The sequence below is a fragment of the Myotis nattereri genome (genome assembly GCF_964212035.1).
Source record: "Myotis nattereri genome assembly, chromosome: 2".
Lineage (NCBI taxonomy): Eukaryota > Metazoa > Chordata > Mammalia > Chiroptera > Vespertilionidae > Myotis > Myotis nattereri.
This window is the reverse complement of record NC_138076.1, coordinates 120,247,974-120,272,589: the sequence shown is the minus strand read 5'-3', so window position 1 is coordinate 120,272,589 and position 24,616 is coordinate 120,247,974. Positions and strand designations below refer to the sequence as shown.

The following is a 24,616-nucleotide window of genomic DNA, read 5'->3' as shown; positions in this document are numbered from 1 at the left end:
GGAGAGAAAGAGAGAGGAGGAGGAGAGAGAAAGAAACATCGATGTGTGAGAGACACATCCATTGGTTGCCTCCCAAACACACAAAAACCCAGACCAGGGATCGAGCCGGAACCATGGTACGTGCCTTTGACCAGGAACCGAACCAGAGACCTTGCGATATGTAGGGCGGTGTTCTAACCACTGGAAAACCAGCAAGGACAGCCTTTTTTTTTTCTTTCATCAGGCTGCTTCACATGTTCAAGTTTGTGACTTCTGGGCTAGAATAATGTGATTGGTTGATTACTTGATCCAGAACTAGAACCCAGAATGTAGATAGACAGAGAGCATACAGGAGGTGGGCAAAAATACATTCACAGTTGTGAGTGTGCGAAACACAGAGTTTATTCTTATACTAGAGGCCTGTTGCATGAAGAGAGTCATGCAATAGGCCTTCCCTTCTCCTGGCTGCTGACTGCGGCACCCGGGACCCAGGCCTTTGCTCTGGCCAGAGCCGCCTTCCGTCCTCCATCTTCACAGCCCCAGCCGGAGCCGTCTTCTGTCTTCATGGCTCAGGCTCACCTTCAGTCTTAGCTCCGCCACTTGGAGCCTACATATGCAAATTAGCCGCCATCTTTGTTGGTGGTTAATTTGCATATCGTGCTGATTAGCCAATGGGAGGCGTAGCGAAGGTATGGTCAATTACCCTGTTTGTCTATTATTAGATAGGATGATATATTTTTCCATACGAACAACTGTAAACCTACTTTTGCCCACTCCTGTACAGTGGAACCTCGGCTCTTGAATTTAATTCATTACAGAGGCTGTTCAAGAAGCGATTTGCTAAAAAACTGAATCATTTTTTCCCATTAGAAGTAATATAAGTTGAATTAATCTGTTTCAGACCCCCAAATGATTTCGTTTTAACCTTTCTTATATACAGTTCATGTCTAATGTACTGTTTAACCTATGAATAAACGTGTCTTAAGTTTATCCAACCACCCCCTACTAGCCTTAAATGAATCACTTTGAACACTTGGTCCAGGGTTGTCTTTTAAGTCAGTATGCAGCATCTTTGTTTGCTCATATATCACTGCTTGGGAAATGGCTGTCACTGGCTAACTGCTTTTCATTTATCCAAATCAACAACAGTTTTTCTACCTCTTCAGTAGTCTGTGATCATTGTTTCTTTCACACCCTTAGCAACATTAGCACTGAAGATTATAACTATTTACACATTATATCACCGTTTATATATATATATTTTATTGATTTTTTAACAGAGAGGAAGGGAGAGGGATAGAGAGTTAGAAACAACGATGAGAGAGAAACATCAATCAGCTGCCTCCTGCACACTCCCTACTGGGTATGTGTCCGCAACCAAGGTACATGCCCTTGACTGGAATCGAACCTGGGACCCTTCAGTCCGCAGGCCAATGCTCCATCCACTGAGCCAAACCAGTTAGGGCTATATCACAGTTTAGCTGGTCCTGATATATTGATGCCCTCTTTTATGTCTTAAAATTGTGCTAATGGTTGATTTAGCTGGCAACAAAAGCATTTTCTCCTTTGTCGCCAGAGAGACCCTTTTTGTCATGCTGAGGTATCAGCTTGAAAGGGTTGTCAGTTTGAAAATCAAAGTTTGGTTCCACAACCCAGACATTTTTGTCTGTGAACAAGTTGGCCTAGAACTGAATTGTTTGATATGGGAGATGTTGGAGAAACGAGGTTTGATTGTATTTTGTAGACCTCACCCAAATGTCATTTCTCTCAGTCACTTTTTAAATTGAATCTGGGTTGCAAACAGTTTGAGGATGTATTTTTATGAGGAAAACAAGATTGCTGGTTAATATCTACAGACTTTGGAAACTAGATAAGCATGTATTGGATTGATATATTGATAGTTGAAACTTCAGAATACTTAAATGTATTTAGTGGTCCAGTTGCTGTTATATATATGTCCTGATGTTTGAGACTTTTTAAAAAATATATTTTTACTGATTTCAGAGAGAATGGGAGAGAGGGAGAGAGATAGAAACACCAGTGATGAGAATCATTGATCTGCTGCCTCCTGCATGCCCCCTGCTGTGGATGGAGCCCGCTGGGCATGTGCCCTGACCAGAAATTGTACCGTGACTTCCTGGTTCATAGGTCAGTGCTCAACCACTGAGCCATGCCAGCTGTGCAAGACTTTTAATTTTGAATTTAGGAGAATTATGTATATAAGCTTGAGCCTTAACTGTCTTAAATGTTTGTTAGAAACCGCTCTAAATCATTTAGTTTAAGAATGAAAACTTTGCCCTGGCCAATGTGGTTCAGTTAGTTTCAGAGTCATCCTGAACTCTGAAAGGGTGTTGGTTCAATTCTCGGTCAGGGCACATGCCTGGGCTGCTGGCTTCCATCCCTGGTAGGAGGCATGCAGGGGGCAGCTGATTGATGTTTTTCTCTCTTCTCTCTTTAAAAATCAATAAAAGTATTTAGAAAAAAGAATGAAGAAAGACTATTACCTCTTACCTCTTCCTTTTTACTCTTCAGCCTGCTGTAATTTAATTTAGGACATCTCAGAATTTTTTCTTGTCAAAGTCTTACATTTTTATTTCTTTTGGGTAGAGTTTTAGTAGAATGGTTTAGTCATACAGTTAGTGTATTTGGAAGTTTCTTTAGTTAACAATTTTTCAAAGTGGTTGTGTCAGTTTATCTTCTGCCAGCAATGTACTAGTCCTCATTAATATTTGGCATTGTGTTTTAAAGCAGTGGTTACCAACCTTTCAGACCTCCTGGGACCACTAAATTCATATTTTAAATCCCGTGGACCACTAACATGATTTTTTTTAAAAAAAAGATACATTTGTAAAATAATGATCAGAGAACTTCCATTTTAATATGAAATGCACCTATTTAATATAACATTATAAATACTTATTTAATCATAACAAAATCTTCAAAATTTAATTGTAACACATTTATTAAAGTTTAATTTTTAAGAAATAATTGAAGCGTATTTAAGTCTTACACATTTTTAGAGTGTGATATTTGCTCCTGTTTGCTTGAAATAAGTTTATGGATTTTTGGCTCCAATGTCGTTACTGCAAGATGGAGAGCCGTATTTATTTCAAGCTGACTGGTACCGAGTTTTAATTGCTGTGACAGATGAAAATGTTTTTTCGCACAAATAATGTTGTTGAAAATTGAATTGAAATTTTCATTGCTTTTTCACTCAGCAATGGGTATTCACTTTTAATGGAGATCCAAAAATGAGGTCTTTGATAAGGATGACTGGAATTTAGCTTTGAGACTGTCGTGGTATGATAGATTGATGAGGCTTTCTTTTTCATTCATGCTTAAATTGCTGTCTTCCATGTTTGCTGCAGATGGATCTATTATCCACATATTGCCATGTCTGGGATCTTCTTTCTTTGGGTAATAATGACCAAAAGATTCTGTGAGTGATTGTAAGTGCTGTTGAACAATGATTACCACCTGCTGGTGGACATCCTTCTTTCATATATTTACCAAAGTTTGAAAACACTTGCAGATCTTTTCAGCCAATCTCGTTTGCTACAGTAATATTTTCTTTTGAAAAGCATCCATTTTACCTCGTAGTGTGAACACGTCTTTATGTTGTCCTTGCAGGGATATGTTTAGTTCATTTAATAGTGAAAAAGTTTCTGCCAGGTATGCAAGCTTGGCTACCCACTCATGGTCAGAGAAGAGTTCTTGTAATTTCGGATTATTTTGCCGATGGAAAAATATTTTGACTTCTTCGCACAGGGCGAACAGTCGGGTTAGTATCTTGCCCTATTATGAATCATGCTTTTGGCATCAAGTCTCAATACTCTTTGCATAGCTATAGATCCTGAAGATTTTCTCCTATCCTATCTAATAATAGACAAACATGGTAATTAACCATACCTTCGCTATGCCTCCCATTGGCTAATCAGCAAGATATGCAAATTAACCACCAACAAAGATGGTGGCTAATTTGCATACTGCAGGCAGGGCGAGACAGCACGAGCCACCAGTGTGAGCCGCCATGCAGTCCCCCGTGGGCTACCCCTGCCTGCTGCCCGTGATCGGATCCGGTCCTGGGCTGCAAGCAGGCAGGCCCTGGAAGCCCCAGAAGCCGCCTGCCTTCCGCCCGTGATTGGATCCAGTCCCGGGCTGCAGGCAGGCGGGCCCCAGAAGCCCCAGAAGCCGCCAGATATGGCAGTAACTCTGTCAGTAAGCACTCTGAAAGTCAGTGGCATAAATGCACCAATTAAAAGACAGATTATGAGGGTGAATCAAAAACAAAACCCACTTTAAATATAAAGACACATATAGATTAAAAGTAAATGAATTAAGCTGCAGCCTGTTTTGCTTAGTGGATAGAGCATTAGCCCATGGACTGAAGGGTCGCAGGTTCGATTCCAGTCAAGGGCATGTACCTCAGTTGCTGGCTTGATCCCCAGTCCTTATCAAAACATGTGTAGGAGGCAACCAATCAATGTGTCTCTCCCTTTCCCTTCACTCTCTCTAAAATTTAATGGAAAAATATCCTTGGGTGAAGATTAACAAAAACAAAGTAAATGGACTAAGTAACATTGAAGAGATTGATTATAAGAAAAATATATTCCAAATTTTGTTAGTTGTATAATGGTTATGTTTAAATTATTAACACCTAAGAAATTGGGTGAAGGGTACATATAATATGCTGTAGTATTTTATAGTTTTTTTTTTACATGTATGAGATGATTTCAAATTAAAATATTAAAAAATTAAAAATTAATAAAATATTAATTGAAATGTATATGCATTACATGAAAAAATCTCCTAATTGCTTCTAACATAATTTATTAAATTGTGCTAAAATTTACAAGGGTTCAATTAAAAAATATCTTAATTCTAAATGATGTAATAGAAAATATATAATAGTGCAGTTATAAGCACTTACCTGAAAATAAAAATTTAAAGAATTAGCCAAAGAAAATATATGCTCAACCCATGGACACAGACAACAGTATGGTGATGGCCAGAGAGAAGTGGGGGGCAAGAGCTGGGTAGAGGGAGCAAAAGGGGGGAAATAGGGACATCCTATATCCTATCTAATAAAAGAGAAACATGGTAATTAGTGTACGACCGCTACCCTTCCCATTGGCTAATCAGGGCAATATGTAAATTAACTGCCAGCCAAGATGGCGGCCGGCAGCCAGGCAGCTTGAAACTAACATGAGGCTTGCTTGCTTCAGTGACGGAGGACTCCAACATTCCCCGCCTGCGGCTGCAACTCTAAGCAACTATGTAACAAATATAGAAGCTAAACAAAACCCCAGAAACCTGCCTTAGTCCACCGGATCACAACATTGTAAGCAAAGGCCAGAAACCTACTTTCAGCAGCGGAGGCCTAAGAGCTGCAGCCAAGCCTCAAAGCTAAAGCTGGCCCAGAATAAAAAAAAAAAAGAAAGAAAAAAAGGAGCGGTTGGGAGCTTCAGTCACCCCCAGCCTGAAAACAGCCCTCAGCCCCTCACCCAGGCTGGCCAGGCACCCCAGTGGGGACCCCCACCCAGAAGGATGTGTGACCAGCTGCAAACAGCCATCATCCCCTCACCTAGGCTGGCCAGGCACCCCAGTGGGGACCCCCACCCTGATCCAGGACACACTTTAGGGCAAACCAGCTGGCCCCCACCCGTGCACCAGGCCTCTATCCTATATAGTAAAAGGGTAATATGCCTCCCAGCACTGGGATCAGTGGAGCCGCGAGGCCTCCCGGCACCGGGATCAGCGTGACGGGGCATCGCCCAAACCCCCTGATTGCCCTGCGGCTCTGTGTGTGACAGGGGGCGGTGCCCCAACTCCCCAATCGGCCCTGCTCTGAGCCTGACCAGGGGCTGCACCTAGGGATTGGGCCTGCCCTCTGCCACCCGGGAGCAGGCCTAAGCCAGCAGGGCGTTGTCTCCCAAGGGGTCCCAGACTGGGAGAGGGCACAGGCCGGGCTGAGGGACCCCCTTTCCCCCAAGTGCACAAATTTTTGTGCACCGGGCCTCTAGTAATAATAATAAAAGGCTAATATGCAAATTGAACGGCAGAATGGCTGGTTGCTGTGATGTGCACTGGCCACCATGGGGCAGATGCTCAATGCAGGAACTGCCCTTTGGTGGTCAGTGCACTTCCATATGGGGAGTGCCACTCAGCCAGAAGCTGGCTCATGGCTGGCCAGTGCAGAGGTGGTGGCAGGAGCCTCTCCCACCTCCGTGGCAGGACTAAAAGAATGTCCAACTAACGGTTTAGACCCGATCCCTTGGGGGCCTAAGCCTTTAGTTGGACATCCCCTGAGGGCTCCCTGGTTGCCAGAAGGATGTCTGACTGCAAGCTTAGGCCTGATCCCCCGGGGAGTGGACCTAAGTCAACAGGTGGACATCCCCCAAGGGGTCTTGGACTGCAGATGGGCGCAGGCCGGGCTGAGGAGACCCCCCCCCCCCCAAGTGCACACATTTTTGTGCACTGGGCCTCTAGTGTTTTAATAAAAGTTTTACATTTTATATTTTAAGTTCATGCTCCATACGGTGTGAGGTTTATTTTGATCAAGGTCCCACTCCCTCCCCTTGCCCAAGGGATTGTTTCTACTTCATTATTTGTTTTAGTTATTCTGGGCCTATTTCTTCCATATCAATTTTAGAATAAGCGTGTCTATTTACAAAAATCTTTGCTAGGGTCTTGATAGGAATTGTATTAAACCGATAGAAGAATTTGGGAAGAATTGACATCTTTACTATTTAATGTTTCACTTCATGAATATTAAATGTTGCTATTTGTTTAGACCTTTGATTTCTTTCATTAGCATTTCGTAATTTTCAGTAAACAGATCCTATACATATTTTAAGCATATACTTAAGTTTCTTTGAAGTAATTGTAAATTACATTGTTTTAAATTTTAGTTTCCACATGTTTATTGTTAGTATATAGAAATGTGATTGATATATGAGTGCTCATGTTCTTTCTGTTGACCTTGCTGAACTCACTTAGTAGCCCTAGGAGTTTCTGTAGATCTTCAGTAGCATTTTAAGTTTTGTTTTTAAGTGTTTTATCTTTCACTTTCTATTGTGTGTATTAGTTTCTTCTATAATAACCAAATATTCTGGGCTTTTAGGATGGAAGCTGTTAATATGTAGATGTAATTTTATATTCAGTCACTTTGATGAGTTTTCTTATTGTAATGGTTTTTTGCAGTTGATTCTTTTGGGTTTTTTGCTAAACTGTGATAATGTGTAAATAGTTATAATCTTCATTTTTCCCCTCTTGTTTAGTTGTCTATAACCTCCAGGACAGAGTTAAATAATGGTGATAAAGGACAACACCCTTACCTTAGAGTCTTAGAATTGATTGCTTTGGGTTTCAAGGTATTGCATCCTAGTAGAACTTCATTTTATCATTAGAGAGAATGCAAATAAAGTAAAATATATAGTAGTAGATTACAGTTCTCTCCAGTGTTCTTGTATTGGACCGTTTTGTTAAATCGTTGGGAACCTGAGCATTGACATATATGTTTTTTCTTTCAACAATTCTAGTGTTCAAACTCTGAAATATATTGGTAGGCCTTTCTGCTTTAGCATATGTAAAATGGTAAATATAACTAATTTTTTTTGATTGGAGATTTTACAGTGTCTTATTTTGTTCATTCTTCTTTTATTATACTTATAAATTTAGAAAGCATTGTTGATAGGACTCTGTGTTTACCTTAGCCCTTTCCCGGAAACTGATTTTTTAAATGTCTTTTTATTTTAAGGAGAATTCTTACAGATTCTTTGGGAAAACTTATTTCTTGTCATTTGCTTTCTGTTTCTGAGTTGAAGATTACAAAGCAATTCTAACTAATAGAGCATTCCATTTATATTCTCCTTAATGAGCAACATGCCTCTATACATAACTCCTGCTTATGAGAAGATCAGTGTGGTCATATTTCAAGGCTGCTTTGCAGAAAGCTTTATTCTATTTTCTATGTTTGATAGTAAAAATTTTGATTCTTTAGTTTACTTACCATGTAAACGAAATGACTTTAGGGTTTTTTGATGTAGGAAATGTCCAAACATGCAGAGAATTTTTATGAGTTTATTTAAGCCATTCTGGTGACAGTTGCCAGGAAGCAAGATCTCAGATACTCTGGAAAATGCCAGTTTTGCAGTTTCTTTCTTTAAAATAAAAATAAAAAATATTTATTGATGAGAGAGAGAGAGAGAGAGAGAGGGGGGGGGGGGGGGAAGAGGAAGAGAGACAAAGAGAGGGAAGCATCCACTTATTTATGCATTCATTGGTTGATTCTTTTTTTTTTTTTTTTTAAATATATTTTATTGATTTTTTACAGAGAGGAAGAGAGAGAGATAGAGAGTCAGAAACATCGATGAGAGAGAAACATCGACCAGCCGCCTCCTGCACATCCCCCACCGGGGATGTGCCCGCAACCCAGGTACATGCCCTTGACCGGAATCGAACCTGGGACCTTTCAGTCCGCAGGCCGATGCTCTATCCTCTGAGCCAAACCGGTTTCGGCAATTGGTTGATTCTTGTATGTGCCCTGACTGGGGATCGAACTCACAGTCTTGGGTATGGGGAGGATGCTTAAACAACTGAGCTTCCTGGCCTGCAGTTTCTGGTATACTTTTGGAATTAAGGAGGGAACATAAAGGAGATTATGAAGGTACAGGATAGTTAACAAGATTATTTACTCCTTAAAAGGTCTGGAAAAGAGGATTACTTCTGGCATCTCAAAGGTGTGTTAACCTAGATGCATAAGACTAATGGACAGGACTTGCTTAAACCTTTCATTAAAGAGGTTATAGGCCTGGAGCATGACTACTCACTATGACCTGCCCAGTTAGGAATTTATGATCATATTCTTTTATGAAGTCACTTTCCATCACTGGACTTGGCTGTTTTATTAGAGCCCTCTTTTGTCCACAGGTTCAAGTTCTTATCTTTTTTTTCCCTAGTCTTAATTTTTTTGGGTAGCAGATAGCACATGAACTTCATGAGGGCCAGACGACCTAGATATAAATCCCAGCTGCTCTTTATTTATAGACTAATGGCCTTGAACAAGTTACCTAATCTCTGAGCCTACTTTCCACATCTGTATATGAATATAAATCATTAACATTGTTTCCTCTTTCAGAATTGGGCATTAATAGCATAGTTTATAATCTCAGTATTACAAATATGCTTGCTACGGCCTTTATGTGATAGGCACATGCCCAGGTTTGGTGATCCTTAAAGTTTTATGTTTGTTATTGCTCCCAAAACTTTGAAAACACTTAGAGAAATTCTGTAGCAAAGTCATGATTTATGAAACTAACAGAGTAATTCTTAGTTTAATTAGAATTCTTGGACTAAGTCTTGTGTACCCACATATATGAACATTAAATGCACCTTTTATGGCATCCAGGCCCTCCCACTTTGCCCTACTCCTACTTTCCCCTGGTAAGAACGTTGAATCTCATGGGATTTATGAGCATAACATGTACCCTGGCTCCTTCCTATTTTAGTATTTCTAATTGGATTGCCTGTGATAATCATCTTATTTGGATATGTAACTAAATGTGTAAAATAAGCCTCTGGCCCTCACCAGTGTGGCTCAGTTGGTTGGAGTGTTGTCCCATACACCAAAAAGTGGTGAGTTCAATTCCTGGTAAGGGCACATACCCAGTCTGTTTGATCCCCAGTCTGGTTGTGTACGGGAGGCAACTGATTGATGTTTCTTTCTCTCTTTCTCCCTTCCTCTCTAAATATCAATAAAAAATAATATAATAAACTTTTGTAGTATGAATTAAGAGGTAAGAGCGTCAAGGACTTGAAATATTGAACTCTAGGAAATTTATTGCAATCCAGTTTGGAGAGAGAGAGATGATTTTTGAAAGTGTTTTTACAAAAACACTTAACATTTAAATATCATCTATCAAATATTCATTAAACATGTGTATCGCACTTTCTAAGAACTCACAGGGATATAAAAGTATGCTCTGGTCCTGAGTTTCTTTTCTTCCAGGGTAATCTGTAGTTAAAAACAACTAAAAATATTGAAATGCAGACATTAAATAAGTTAAATACAAACCATTACCACCAATATATGCTATATAAGTCAGAGATTTGGTCGTATTTATTTTCTACAAAGTATGGCGAATTTTTGTTTCCTTAACTGTGAAATTGGTTATTATGATGCCTATATGATGTTGGATATGTAAAACCCAGCTATAATGCATACAATCCACATATATAGTTAAATATATTTTTATTGATTTCAGAGAGGAAAGGAGAGGGAGAAAGAAACATCAATGATGATAGAGCATCATTGATTGGCTGCTTCCTGCATGCTCCCTACTGGAGATTGAGCCTGGAACCTGGGCATGTGCCCTGACTGGGAATCGAGCCGTGACCTCCTAGTTCATGGGTCTGTGCTCAACCACTGAGCCACACTGGCTGGATCCACATATATTCTTTCTACACTTATATATGTTTTTCATTGAAAAAGTAATGTATAGTATGTGGCAAAAATATACAAGTAGAACAAAAATGAAAAGTAAATCTTCTCATTCAAGACCCAAATTCCCCTCCCTCCCTCCCTCCCTCCCTCCCTCCCTCCCTCCCTCCCTCCCTCTTTTCTTTCTTTCTTTCTTTCTTTCTTTCTTTCTTTCTTTCTTTCTTTCTTTCTTTCTTAATCCTCACTCAAGGATATTTTTCCATTTGTTTTTAGAGAGAGTGGAAGGGAGGGGAAAGACAGAGAAACATCAGTGTGTGAGAGAGACACATAGATTGGTTGCCTCCTACACATGCCCTGACCAGGGCTGGGGATCGAGCCTGCAACCCAGGTATGTGCCATTGACCGGAATTGAACCCGGGACCCTTCACTCCGCAGGCTGACACTCTTATCCACTGAGCCAGACTGGCTACGGCTGCTTTTTCCACATAAAAGTAGTTTTTGGCCCAGCCAGTTTGACTCAGTAGTTGAGTGTCGACCTATGAGCTAGGGAGTCATAGTTTGATTCCCAGTCAGGGCATATGCCTGGCTTGCATGCTTGATCTCCTGTGTACGGCATGCAGGAGGCAGCTGATCAATGATTCTCTTCAGTGATGTTTCTATATCTGTCCCTCTCCCTGCCTCTCTGAAATCAATAAAAATACGTTAATAAAAATAAAATAAAAGTAGATTTGGGCAGTCTTTCCTATCATCAAATATAGATTTTTAAAATATACATTCTTGTTTTACCATTAGTAATGATTGCTGAGTATTTCATTGTTTGAGCATATAATAATATAACCCGTCTCTTCTCCCAGCACTTGTTTAATGTGTTTAAAATATGTTAAATTTAAAATCTTCCTCTCTTTAGGGTCAACACACTGTCCTGAGAGTCCACCCTCCCAAGAAGAAGGGACAGAAAGAAAGGTCTCTTTGTAAGAAAGCCTTGTGTATCCCATGAACCAGACAGCGAAAAACGGATTGGAGTGCATCAGGACTCCAGAGCCAGAAATACGGCTCAGAAAAGGACTCCAACTTGATGGTACAAGGAGAGGTGATAATGACAATCACCAAGGAGATTTGGAGCCTGTTTTAGAGGCATCTGTTCTTTCTACCCAACTTAAAAAAGTAAGTTGATGTGTTAAGACAGTAAGACAAATTTATGGAAGTATGGCTGGAGAGAGGATGGGGTTTTGAAAAGGAACCTTGAGCACATTTGTAAGTTTTTCAGAATAATTTGAAATCTCTTATTAAATCAGGTAGGTATTACTTGATTTCATAGTAATGCCTTTTCTGTTGACTCTTAAAATCATAATCTGCTTTATCTTGTTTGAGAAAGGAAATGGGTTGTGTAGTGCTTTAGTGATGACATATTGTTTATATTTTTGGAGAACGTTTTTGTTTTTTTCATTTTATTGATTTTTTACAGAGAGGAAGGGAGAGAGATAAAGAGCTAGAAACACCGATGAGAGAGAAACATCGATCAGCTGCCTCATGCACACCTCCTACTGGGGATGTGCCCACAACCAAGGTACATGCCCCTGACCGGAATCAAACCTGGGGTAGAGCCATAACCTCCCCATCGGCCCTGCCCTGAGTGTGACAGTGGCGGCGCCCCAATCCCCTGATTGGCCCTGCTCTGTGGGTGATAGAGGGCGATGCCCCAACCGCCCCCCATGTTCCCTGCTCTGTGTGTGATGGGGTCGAGCCATAACCTCCCCATCGTCCCTGCCCTGAGTGTGACAGGGTGCGGCGCCCCAGCCCCCTGATCCGCCCTGCTCTGTGCGTGACAGGGGGCGGTGCCCCAACTCCCCTATTGGCCCTACTCTGTGAGTGATAGGGTGTAGCTCCCCAATCCCCTGATGGGCCCTGCTCTGTGCGTGACAGGGGGGAGCTCCCCAACCCCCTGATCGACCCTGCTCTGTGCGTGACAGGGGGTGGCGCCGCAACCTGCCCATTGACCCTGTCTTGAGTGTGACAGGGGGCGGTGCCCCAACCCCCCAATCAGCCCTACCCTGAGCGTGACTGAGGGTGGCATTACAACCTCCCGATCTGCCCCACTCTGTGCGTGACAGGGGCGTCGCCCCAACTCCCCAATCGGCCCTGCTCTGAGCCCTACCAGGGGCTGCACCTAGGGATTGGGCCTGCCCTCTGCCACCCGGGAGCAGGCCTAAGCCAGCAGGTCGTTATCTCCCAAGGGGTCCCAGACTGGGAGAGGGCACAGGCCGGGCTGAGGGACCCCCTTCCCCCCAAGTGCACAAATTTTTGTGCACCAGGCCTCTAGTCTCTAATAATAAAAGCATAATATGCTAATTAGACCAGATGTCCTTCTGGATGACATTCCGGATGAAGCCGCGTCTGTGAAGAAAGCCCGGGTCCCGGGTGCCAGAGGGAAGCCAGTGCTGGCAGCTGCGGGAAGGAAGGCCTACTCTTGCACGAATTTCATGCATCAGGCCTCTATTGTGTGTGTGTGTGTGTGTGTGTGTGTGTGTGTGTGTGTGTATTTGGATAACATATACATTTCTTACTGTGAGTCATAGTTAAAAATGTTTTGAAAGACTTCTTGAAACTGCATCTTTACCATTCTAAGAGATATGCTTATGCGGGTAATAGTGGTGCTGGTTTGAACTCCAGTTGGTTGTCTTGTTTGTTGAGATCTTTTTATAATAATTTCACCAGGGTTTTGTAGCAATATAGGCTATTGTGGTAAGAAATTTGAGCTCACTTTTTCTTTTATTCTTGGTACTACTTTATAACTTTATACTAGACTAGGGGCCCAGTGTACAAATTCATGCACCTTGAAAGGAACTGTGGGTTTCGAGGCTGCGGTGGGCACGGGTGGGTCTCGGCCCATCCTCCGTGCCCCCGCCCAGCCCCCTGTCTCCTGGCAGCCCTGCTCTTGCCGCCACCACTCCCACGCCCTGTTGGCGCCGGCCCCGCTCGCACCCGCTGATGGCACAGAGCGATTGGGGCTGGCACCTGCAATAAGTGTGAACCGCAGCTGCTGCCCTGATCACCCCTCAGAAGCAGGGGGAGGTGGAGAAGCCCTCGGGCAATCAGGGCCAGCAACTGCCGCTCACACCTGCCGATGGTGCTGAGCAATCGGGACTGACACCAGGCGCCAGCAAGCGGGTGTCAACAGCGGCTCCTGTGTGGGCTGCAGGTGCGAGTGGGGCCAGCGCCAGGCACCAGCAGTGGGTGTGAGTGGCGGCTCTGGCGAGGGCTGCGGGTGCGAGTGGGGCCAGCGCCAGCAGTGGGTGTGAACAGTGTCTCCAGCACTGGCAGCGGGTGCGAGCAAGGCTGTCGCTGGCAGTGGGTGCAAGAGGCAGCTGCTGGCTCCGATCGCCCCTCAGGAGCCGGGGAAGGTAGAGAAGCCTTGAGGGGCGATTGGGGCCAGCAGCTGCCACTCGCACCCACTGACAGCACCAAGCGATTGGGGTGCAAGCTGGGCCAGTGCCGGCAGCAGGTGGGAGCGCCAGGCAGGACCGCAGTGCGTGGAGCAAAGAATTTTCAGTGACCACCAGAGGTTCGCCCCAATGATAGCAACCGGCACTCCTCCTTGGTCTGGCGCCCTCGCTCACCTGCTCCATCATCCCGCAGTGGCCGATGCCCGCCATGCTCTGCCCCCTGCTGCCAACACCCGCCATGTTCCGTGTGTGTCCCCTGGTCAGCACACGTCATAGTGACCTGTTGTTCAGTTGTTCCGCCATTCGGTCTGTTTGCATATTAGGGTTTTATATATATAGATTGTGCTACAATGACCGATTATTTGCATGCATGTGCTTGCAAGTGCTGCACACACACAGGCAGATTAGTAATTTATAGAATTTAAAAAAACCTATTTGCCTACTGCAACTATAAGTGTAATTTGACCTATAAACTAGCATTATTGTTTAAAAAGAAGTTTGATGGATATCTTGGGCAAGAACTTCCTTTTACATTTAAGACTTTGCTTTCTTGTTGCCACTTTGTAGTAATAACTGGCCTGATGCAGAGATTTGTGCACATTGAAAGGCAATTAATTAGAAGAAGGATTCATGCAGTAATTGCATTAAAAATTACAAGTCAAAATCTATCTATCTATCTATCTATCTATCTATCTATCTATCTATCTATCCATCTAAAGAGCCAGGGTCCGTAACATCCAAAACGACCGAAGAGACAACCGAATGCCAGGCTGCGCATGCAGCAGGCTCAGGTGGGCGAGGACTGGTGAGCGGGCCAGTGTTGGAAGAGTGTATTCTCCAGGGTATATTCCTGAGCTGCTGGGAGATTCTCTGGCCACCTGAGATCCTGAACTGGCATAAGTGTTTGGAAAATCATCCTCTTACTCGTTTTTATTAAGAGTTCTCAGGTGTATGTATAGCTCACATTTATTTCATTGTTTAATATTAGAAGTATTTTCCTCTAGCCGGTTTTACTCAGAGGTTAGACATCGGCCTATGAACTGAAGGGCTGCAGGTCTGATTTTAGTCAAGGGACTATACCTCGGTTGCAGACTTGATCCCAGGCCCTGGTCACGGTGCCAGCAGGAGGCAACCAATTGATGTGTCTCTCTTACATGGATATTTCTCTGTCTGTCTCCCCGCTTCCTTTCTACTCTGTAAAAATCAATGGAAAAAATATCCTCGGGTGAGGGTAAACAGCAACAAAAGCTATTAGAAATGTTTTGGGTCTTTATTTAGAAGTTTGGCAGTGTTTTTTTGTGACCAGTGGTAATGCTTTTGCTGTAGGAACTTAATTCTTACTTATATGAATTAGCCAATGTTAAAATTGGTTTTGTTAGATGTTGTTTCATTTAAATTTGGAGTTTCTGAGAACTTATCTATACCAAGTAAGGACTTAGTGTATATGCACATTGTTGCACACAGATCTCTAGAATATACGTATTAATCTTGCATGACTGAAACTATACCAATTGAATAGCAACTCCTCATTCTCCCCACGCCTCAGTCCCTGGCAACCACTATTCTACTTTCTGCTTCTATGAGTTTGACTACTTTAGATATCTCTCTAAGTGAAATCATACAGTATTTGTCCTGTGACTGGCTTATTTCACCCAACATAATGTCAACATATGTTTGTCTGTGATTTAGCATATGACAAGACTTCTTTTTTTATTTTTCCCTTTTTATTGAATTTATTGGGGTGATGCTGGTTAACAATATTACCAGGTTCAGGTAAACAGTTCTACAATACATCATCTGTACTCTGTACTGTGTGCTTACCACCCCAAGTCAAATCTCCTTTCATCACCATTTAAAGACTTTTTTTTTTTCTAAAGAACTACGTTGTTTAACTTCAGGGACATTGAGGTTTTTTTTGTTTGTTTTTTGTTTTTTTTAAATATATTTTATTGATTTTTTACAGAGAGGAAAGGAGAGAGATAGAGAGTTAGAAACATCGATGAGAGAGAAACATCGATCAGCTGCCTCCTGCACACCTCCCTACTGGGGATGTGCCCGCAACCCAGGTACATGCCCTTGACCGGAATCGAACCTGGGACCTTTCAGTCCGCAGGCTGACGCTCTATCCACTGAGCCAAACCGGTTTCGGCTAAAGACTTCTTTTTTAAGGATGAATAATATTACATTATATACATGTACCACACATTGTCTTTATCCATTCTTCCACTATGGATTTTTAGGTTGTTTCCACCTTTCGGCTATTGTGAATAATGCTGCAGATATTTCTTCAAGATACTGTCTTCAGTTCTTTTGGATAAATACTCAGAAATGGGATTACTGGTCATATGGTAGTTCTATTTTTAATTTTTTTGAGGAACTTCTATACTGCTTTCTATAGCAGCAGCATTATTTTACATGCCCATCAACAGTGCCCAAAGGTTCTAATTTCTCCACATCCTCATCAACACTTACTATTTTCTTTTTGAATATGGCCATCCTAACAAATGTGACGTGGTATCTCATTCTAGCTTTGATTTGCACTTCCCTGATGATTAGTGATGTTGAGCATTTAAACAACCATATATTTTTATTGATTCAGAGAAGAAGGGGAAGGGAGAGAGAGAGAGGAACGTAAATGAGAGAGAATCTTTGATTACCTACCTCCTGCACTTACTCCCACTACTAGAGATTGAGCCTGCAACCCGAGCATGTACCCTGACCTGGCATCAAACCTTGGCTTCCTGGTTCATAGGTCAATGCTCAACCACTGAGCCACACCGGCTGGGCAAGCATTTTTTTCATATACGTTTTGGCCACTTATATGTCTTTGAAGAAATGTGTATTCAAGTCCTTTGCCAATTTTTAAAGCAGGTTATTTATTTTATTTTTTTGCTATTGAGTTTAGAAGTTTCTTATATATTTTGGATATTAACCCTTTTTTAGGATATATGGGTTGCAAATATTTTCTTCTATTCCATCGGTTACTTTTTCACCCTGTTGATTGTTTTCTTTGCTGTGCAGGAGCTTTTTTTTTTTTTTTTTTAATGTTATTTCCTTAAAGCAGTGACTTTCAACCAGTGATGGAAGAATTTTTTTTAAAAATACATATTTTATTTTTTACAGAGGGGAAGGGAGAGGGATAGAGAGTTAGAAACATCGATGAGAGAGAAACATCGATCAGCTGCCTCCTGCACACTCCCTACTGGGGATGTGCCCGCAACCAAGGTACATGCCCTTGACAGGAATCAAACCTGGGACCTTTCAATCTGCAGGCCGACGCTGTATCCACTGAGCCAAACCGGTTAGGGCTGTGCAGGAGCTTTTTATTTTTTATTTATTTATTTTTTAATATATTTTATTGATTTATTACAGAGAGGAAGGGAGAGGAATAGAGAGTTAGAAACATCGATGAGAGAGAAACATCAGCTGCCTCCTGCACACTCCCCACTGGGGATGTGCCCGCAACCAAGCTACATGCCCTTGACCAGAATCAAACCTGGGACCCTTCAGTCCACAGTCCGACGGTCTGGACTGTGGGCAAACCAGTTAGGGCTGTGCAGGAGCTTTTTAATGTAATGTAGTCCCACTTGTCTAATTTTGCTTTTGGTATCATATCCAAGAAATCACTTCCAAGACCAATATTTTGAAGCTTTTCCTCCATGTTTTCTTCTAGGAGATTTATAGTTTCAGGTCTTATATTATATATATAATATATATGTATTATATATATATATATTTTAGTTAAATCATTACGAAGTGATTTTTGTATATGTGCACACCATTTATTGCAGAAACTATCTTTTCCCTATTATGTAGTCTTGCCACTCTTTTTATTTTTATTTTTACTGTTCTTTTCCATTGGTCTGTATGTCTTTTTTTTCTAAATGTATTTTTACATTTTTATTGATTTTAGAGAGTAAGGGACACGGAGAGAGCGAGATGGAAACATCAGTGATGAGAGAGAATCATTGATTGGCTGCCTCCTGCACACCCTTACTGGGGATCCAGCCCACAACCTAGGTATGTGCCCTTGATTGGAATCAAACCCTGGACTCTTCAGTCCGCAAGCCGACACTCTATCCACTGAGCCAAACTGGCTAGGGCTGTATGTCTTTATGGCAGTATCATACTGTTACAGTAGCTTTGTATTATGTTTTGAAGTAAGGACTTGTCATGCCTCTAGCTTTGTTATTCTTGCTCAAGTCTTTGACTATTTGGGGTCCTTTCTCATTTTATATAAATTTTAAGATTGTTTGTTCTATGGCTTGGGTTAAAGAAAGTGGCAATGAATAAACAGAAATAGAAGAGGGTCGCTTTGGCCGGTTTGGCTCAGTGGATGGAGCGTCGTCCTGCGCGGAATGAAGGGTCCCAGGTTGATTTCGGCCAAGGGCACATACCTGGGTTGCTGGCTCGATCCCCAGTCGGGGGCGTTTGGGAGGCAACTGATCAATGATTCTCTGTCATCATTGATGTTTCTGTCTATCCCTCTCCCTTCCTCTCTAAAGTCAATAAAAATATATTTAAAAAAAAAAAGAAGAGGGTTGACCAGGTTGTTTAACACAGGGTTGGAAAACCTGTCATCTAGCCTTATAGAATAGGCAGGTTATTTAATTTCTCTGAATTTGTTTTTTTCGCATGTCATAGGACAGTAGATGATGTATGTGTTCCTTTCCAGTTAAAAATAAGATTCTACATTTTTATCAATTTCTTGATATTAAGAAATGTTTTCAAATATACACAGCGAACTGTTCTGAAATATACTCATATCCAATTTAAAAAACTGATGTGATAAAGAAAACAATACTTCTGCCAGTTTCTAGAAGTGACTGTAATTGAACGCTTAGTAAAGGCTGATCGAAAGTGGAGAAGAGGAAAGAAGGGGAGCGTGTGTGTAGGGCATTTCAAGTAACCGGAGTAGTGTGTGCAAGGTTCTTAGTCTGAAAAGAATTTGGCCTATTTAAAAAGTGTGGTGAGTGGATGGCGGAGGATTGTAAGAGATGAAGTAAAAAAAATGTGTAGGTAAGGACTCTTGTAAACTGTGATTGGAGAAAGTGCGTTGGAGGCCATTGGAAGATTTTAAGCAGAGGAGTGATAAGATCTTATTTACATTCTAAAAAATTTTAATGTTTGGCTTTCATGTGAAGACATATTGGTACATTTTTTGGGGGGGGGAGAAAATTATAGATGAGCTAGGAAGCTGCTACAGAAATTTGTGAAAGTAGCTTAGTTTGGGTTGGTGGTGATAATTGAGTTGGCAAGAAGTGGGATATATTAGAGCTGTGTTTGGAAGTAGAGTTGATAGAATTTGCTGGTAGATTGGATGTGATGGTTAAGGGAGAAGGAATTGACAAGAATGACTCTGAGGTATGATACGAATACAGTGGAGGCTCGGTTCTCGAACTTAATTATTTTGGAAGGCTGTTCGAGAAGTGATTTGTTCAAAAACGGAATCATATTTTTCCCATTAGAAATAATGTAAATTCAATTAATTCATTCCAGACTCCAAATGATTCCCTGTTTTAACCTTTCTTCTTCCTCCTCTTCTTCTTCTTCTCTTCCTCCTCCTCCTCCTCTTCCTTCTTCTTCTTCCTCCTTCTCCTCCTCCTCTTTCTCCTCCTCTTCCTCTTTTTTTTGTTTTGTTAATCCTCACCCAAAGATATTCTTTCATTGATTTTTTTTTTAGGGATAGTGGAAGAGAGAGGGAAAGAGAGAGAAACATCCGTGTGAGAAAAACACATCCATTAGTTGCCTCCTGCATAAGCCCTGACCAGGACCGGCTAGGAAGTAGCCTGCAACCAAAGTACGCCTTGACTGGAGCCTACACTCTATCCACTTAACTTTCTTATATACAGTACATGTCTGAGATACTGTTTAATCTATAAATAAACACTTCTTTTCTTAAATTTACCCAACCACCCCCTACTAGCTTTAAATCAATCACTTTCAGCACTTGTTTCAGGGTGTCTTTCAGGCCATCATGCAGCATCTTTACTTGCTCATTTATCACTGCCTCTGAAATGGCTGTCACTGGATAAAAGCTTCTACCTCTTCAGTTGCCTGTGATCGTTGTTTCTTTCACACACTTGAGGATATTTTTCCATTGATTTTTAGACAGTGGAAAGGAGGGAGAGAGCAGAGAGAGAGAAACATCAATGTGAGAGAGACACACATGGATTGGTTGCCTACCTGCTCCCTCAACTGGAATTGAACCTGAGACCCTAGTCTGAGGGCTGATGCTCTACTGATTGAGCCAAACTGTCCCGGGCAACATTAGCATTCTTTTTTTAAAAACATATATTTTATTGATTTTTTACAGAGAGGAAGGGAGAGAGATAGAGAGTTAGAAACATCGATGAGAGAGGAACATCGATCAGCTGCCTCCTGCACATCTCCCACTGGGGATGTGCCCGCAACCCAGGTACGTGCCCTTGACCTGAATCTAACCTGAGACCTTTCAGTCCACAAGCCAACGCTCTATCCACCCAGCCAAACCGGTTTTAGCATTCTTTTTTTTTTTTTATTTTTTTTTATTTTTTATTTATTAATTAAATCTTTATTGTTCAGATTATTACATTTGTTCCTCTTTTTCCCCCCCATAACTCCCCTCCTCCCAGTTCCCGCCCCACCATCCGCCCTCACTCCCCACCCACTGTCCTCATCCATAGGTGCACGATTTTTGTCCAGTCTCTTCCCGCATCTCCCACACCCCTTTCCCCCCCAAGAATAGTCAGTCCATTCCCTTTCTATGTCTCTGATTCTATTATAATCACCAGTTCATTCTGTTCATCGGATTATTTATTCACTTGATTCTTAGATTCACTTGTTGATAGATGTGTATTTGTTGTTCATAATTTGTATCTTTACCTTTTTCTTCCTCTTCCTCTTCTTAAAGGATACCTTTCAGCATTTCATATAATCCTGGTTTGGTGGTGATGAACTCCTTTAGCTTTTCCTTATCTGTGAAGCTCTTTATCTGACCTTCAATTCTGAATGATAGCTTTGCTGGATAAAGTAATCTTGGTTGTAGGTTCTTGGTATTCATCACTTTGAATATTTCTTGCCACTCCCTTCTGGCCTGCAAAGTTTCTGTTGAGAAATCAGCTGACAGTCGTATGGGTATTCCCTTGTAGGTAACTGAGTTTCTTTCTCTTGCTGCTTTTAAGATTCTCTCTTTGTCTTTTGCTCTTGGCATTTTAATTATGATGTGTCTTGGTGTGGTCCTCTTTGGATTCCTTTTGTTTGGGGTTCTCCGCGCTTCTTGGACCTGTAAGTCCATTTCTTTCACCAGGTGAGGGAAGTTTTCTGTCATTATTTCTTCAAATAGGTTTTCAATATCTTGCTCTCTCTCATCTTCTGGCACCCCTATAATTCTGATGTTGGTACGCCTGAAGCTGTCCCAGAGGCTCCTTACACTATCCTCGCATTTTTGGATTCTTTTTTCATTTTGCTTTTCCGGTTGGGTGTTTTTTGCTTCCTCGCATTTCAAATCATTGACTTGATTCTTGCGCTCCTCTGTTCTGCTGTCGGGAGTCTGTATAATATTCTTTATTTCAGTCAGTGTATGCTTAATTTCTAGTTGGTTTCCCAATATAACATCGAGGGTCTCATTAGTTTTCTTGTAGATCTCATTAAGTTTATCGGTGGCTTCTAAACAGTTCTTGAGAGACCTTAAAAGTGTGGTTCTGAACTCTATATCTTCCATTGACAATTTTGTCCTGTTTCTTTGTCTCCGCATTTTGTTATGCTTCCTTGGTGCACCCCCTAGTGGTCTTTGTTCGTGGTTTTATAGTTAAATCTTGATTGTTGTAGCTAATTCCAGGGAGGGTTTGACCTCCAGGCCAAGTGGCTGTGAGAATCAGCTGTGTCAGCAGTGAGAGAACTTCTGTCCTCTAGGGAGGTGCTAATCTAGCCTTTGCCTGAGGCTATCCGGCAAATGCCTCTGTGCAGGGCTTGGGCGGGGCGAGTCGCACAGGATCAACAGGGTGGGCCGGAGAGAGCAGTGATGGCGGCTCTCAGTCCTGTCCCCAGGGGCTCTGCCTCTCTGAGTCCCAGCACCCGCTGCAAAGCTCGGAGAGAAAGCTGCACTCGCTCTGACCGAAGTCAGACAGTCCGCTTCTCCCGTTTGAGTCTGGGTCCCTAAAGACTCGCCTGTATCTGGAGCTCAGAGTCTGCGACTCCCTCCCGATTGAAAACGCCAACCCCTCCCTCCGCCGCCAGCCCGCTCCTCGCACTCCGCACCTCAGAATTTGACTTCAGCACTGCGCCTCCTCTGAGTGTCCGTATGCGTTTCTCTTTCCTCCTAGTTGTAGGACTTCCACTCAGCCAGCGTTCCAGTGGTTTTGGGTGATGTCCGTTCTGTCTTTTAGTTTCACTTTTGAAGTAGTTGTTCAAAGCAGCAAACTCCGGCGTTAACCTATGCCGCCATCTTGGTTCTCTCCGATTTTAGCATTCTTGATGGCCTCTTTATGTTTTAAAATTGTGCTAATGGTTGACTTCCCCAGCAACAAAAGCATTCTCTCCTTTGTTTGTTGCTGGAGAGACCCTTTTTGTCATGCTGAGGTATCAGCTTGAAAGGGTTGTCAGTTTGAAAACCAAAATTTGGTTAGACAACTGAGACATTTTTTCTGTGAAGAACTTGGTCAGAACCGAATTGTTCTAGAATGGAGACTTCCAGAAATGAGGTTTGACTGTAATTGGATTGCTGGGGTTATGATAATATATTCTGAAATGGGAAGAACTACAGAGGATGAATTTGAAGTGTGGAATTCCAGAGAGAGCTGTGCTAAAGATAATCCTTTAGGAAGTAGCCTCAATATAGGTGATATTTAAAACTATTGAAAATGGTTAAGGTTACTTAAGAGGGGCAGAGTAAAGAGAAGGATAAGAGAAGGGCCCTAGGACCCAGACAGGAACACTAACATTCACAGGGTATTTCAAGGAGAGAAAGCAAGTAGAGGAAGCTAAGAAAGAGAAGCCTGTGAGTTAGAAAGAACGAAAACCCAGGAAAATGTAAAATCACAAAGAGTAAGAAAGTATTTCAAGAAGAAGGGGGAGGAAGCTGTAGTTTGTGTCTAGTGCTACTAAAGAGGTCAAGGATGAAAAGAATGGAAAAGTGTCCATGGTGTTATGCCCAGATTTCAAGATCCCCAAAAACCACACCAGGGAGCCATTCCAATGCAAAAGCAGGTCCTGTATTGAGCTAGCTAACTCGACCCTGCCTCCTGGCCGATGCAGCGACTGGAAGCAGAATGCCACTCGCGAGAATATCAGGGCTTTAATAGGGGGTGGAGTGAGGGGAGGGGAGCTGACTGTGGGCCCTGCCGATTGGCCAGGCGCAAGTTGGGTCCTGAGCACATGTCGGCGGCTGCCCCAACATGGAGGATCCGGGGCAAGATGGAGGGCATAGCCCTCGCCCTTTCACATGGGTTTTGGCAGTATGGTATTTATAGGTGAAATTAACAAGAGCTGGAGAGGTGGGAACAGAAGCCAGACACTGGAGAGGTAAATTGTGAATAGTAGGTGGTAAGTACTCATGGCATGTGTAGTACGCTTCTTTCTCTATCATGGAAAAAAGTGTTTCAAATAAGTGAACTTTTTTCCAAGTGTGTTTCCTATGTGCTGAAATTATTTAAAAAATGTTTGGTTTTCCATGCAGAAAAATAACAATTAGAATTACACAAAACCTTTAATTTTTGGCTTATTCCTTCTTTTAAACAATTTTTATTTATTGATTTGATAGAGAAAGAAACATTGATTGGTTGCCTTCCACACTCACCCTGACTGGACTGGGGATCAAACCTGCAACGTACCTTGGTATGTGCGCTGACTGGGAATCGAACCACCACCTTTTTGGTGTATGGGACGACACTCCAACCAATTGTGTCACATAGCCAGAGCTAAATAATGTTAAATTTAAAAAGCAGAAAATAAAGTAGTATTTATATACATTTTGTCTTATAAAGTCATATACACATATTTAGAGTTACATAAATATTTAAATATTAATATACCAGAAAAACCATATTCCTGTGTAATTCAGCTTTTGCTGCAGGAATTGAATACTCCAAAAACTCAGTAATTTACAATAAGTACACATGTTCTATGAAGGCTGCAGGTCAAGTTTGATTGTTCTAGGTTGCCAGTCTCTTGCAGGTCAGCTCCATGTGTCTTTTCATTCTGGGACTCAGGCTGAGGGAGGCTTCTTGGGACATGTTCTCATGGCAGATTGCACTTAAAGTTTTTGCTCATATGTATATTACATCTGCTTATCTTCCATTGGGCAAAACAGTCATGTGGCCAGATCTAAAGACAATGGGATGGGGATTCTAATACTGTTTGGGGAACCAGTGCCACAATTTTTAACGGAAAGAAAAAGCATTCTCTACTCCAGGATATTTACATAGGTTATTGTACTTCATGTAATACATTTTCAGTGCTGAATCTGATGCTAGAGAGAAATTTTCTGTTTGTACCACAGAATACTAGACTGGCAGTGGAAGATCTAGGTTATTTTATTTATCTATGTTAAGTTAGGTAGCTCAGGAGGCGGCGTAGGAAATTAAGAGAGCCGAGTTAATCAGAAAAGAAAGAAAGGAAAGGTTTTATTCTGCGTCCCTGGGCAACCCATGAACCCCAAAGACAGGGCACGTGGATCCGCGCCAACAGGGAGGAGGGCGCTTTTTTTATACTGTGGTTGGGTGAGGGGCGGGGACATGAACTGAGGAAGTTTCCGCCACAGGGGGTCAGCAGGGTA

At 42.1% G+C, this 24,616-nt stretch overlaps 1 protein-coding gene across 1 annotated transcript in view; it reads left to right on the top strand.

Annotated features, from left to right (window-relative positions):
* The window catches only part of ADIPOR2 (adiponectin receptor 2), a 75,407-nt gene that overhangs the window by 11,926 nt on the left and 38,865 nt on the right, over positions 1-24,616 (top strand). The window contains exon 2 of the mRNA XM_081083643.1: positions 11,328-11,584. Coding sequence (XP_080939769.1) covers positions 11,414-11,584 — 171 coding nt within the window. The 5' untranslated portion in view covers positions 11,328-11,413. The remainder of the gene's footprint in view (positions 1-11,327; positions 11,585-24,616) is intronic.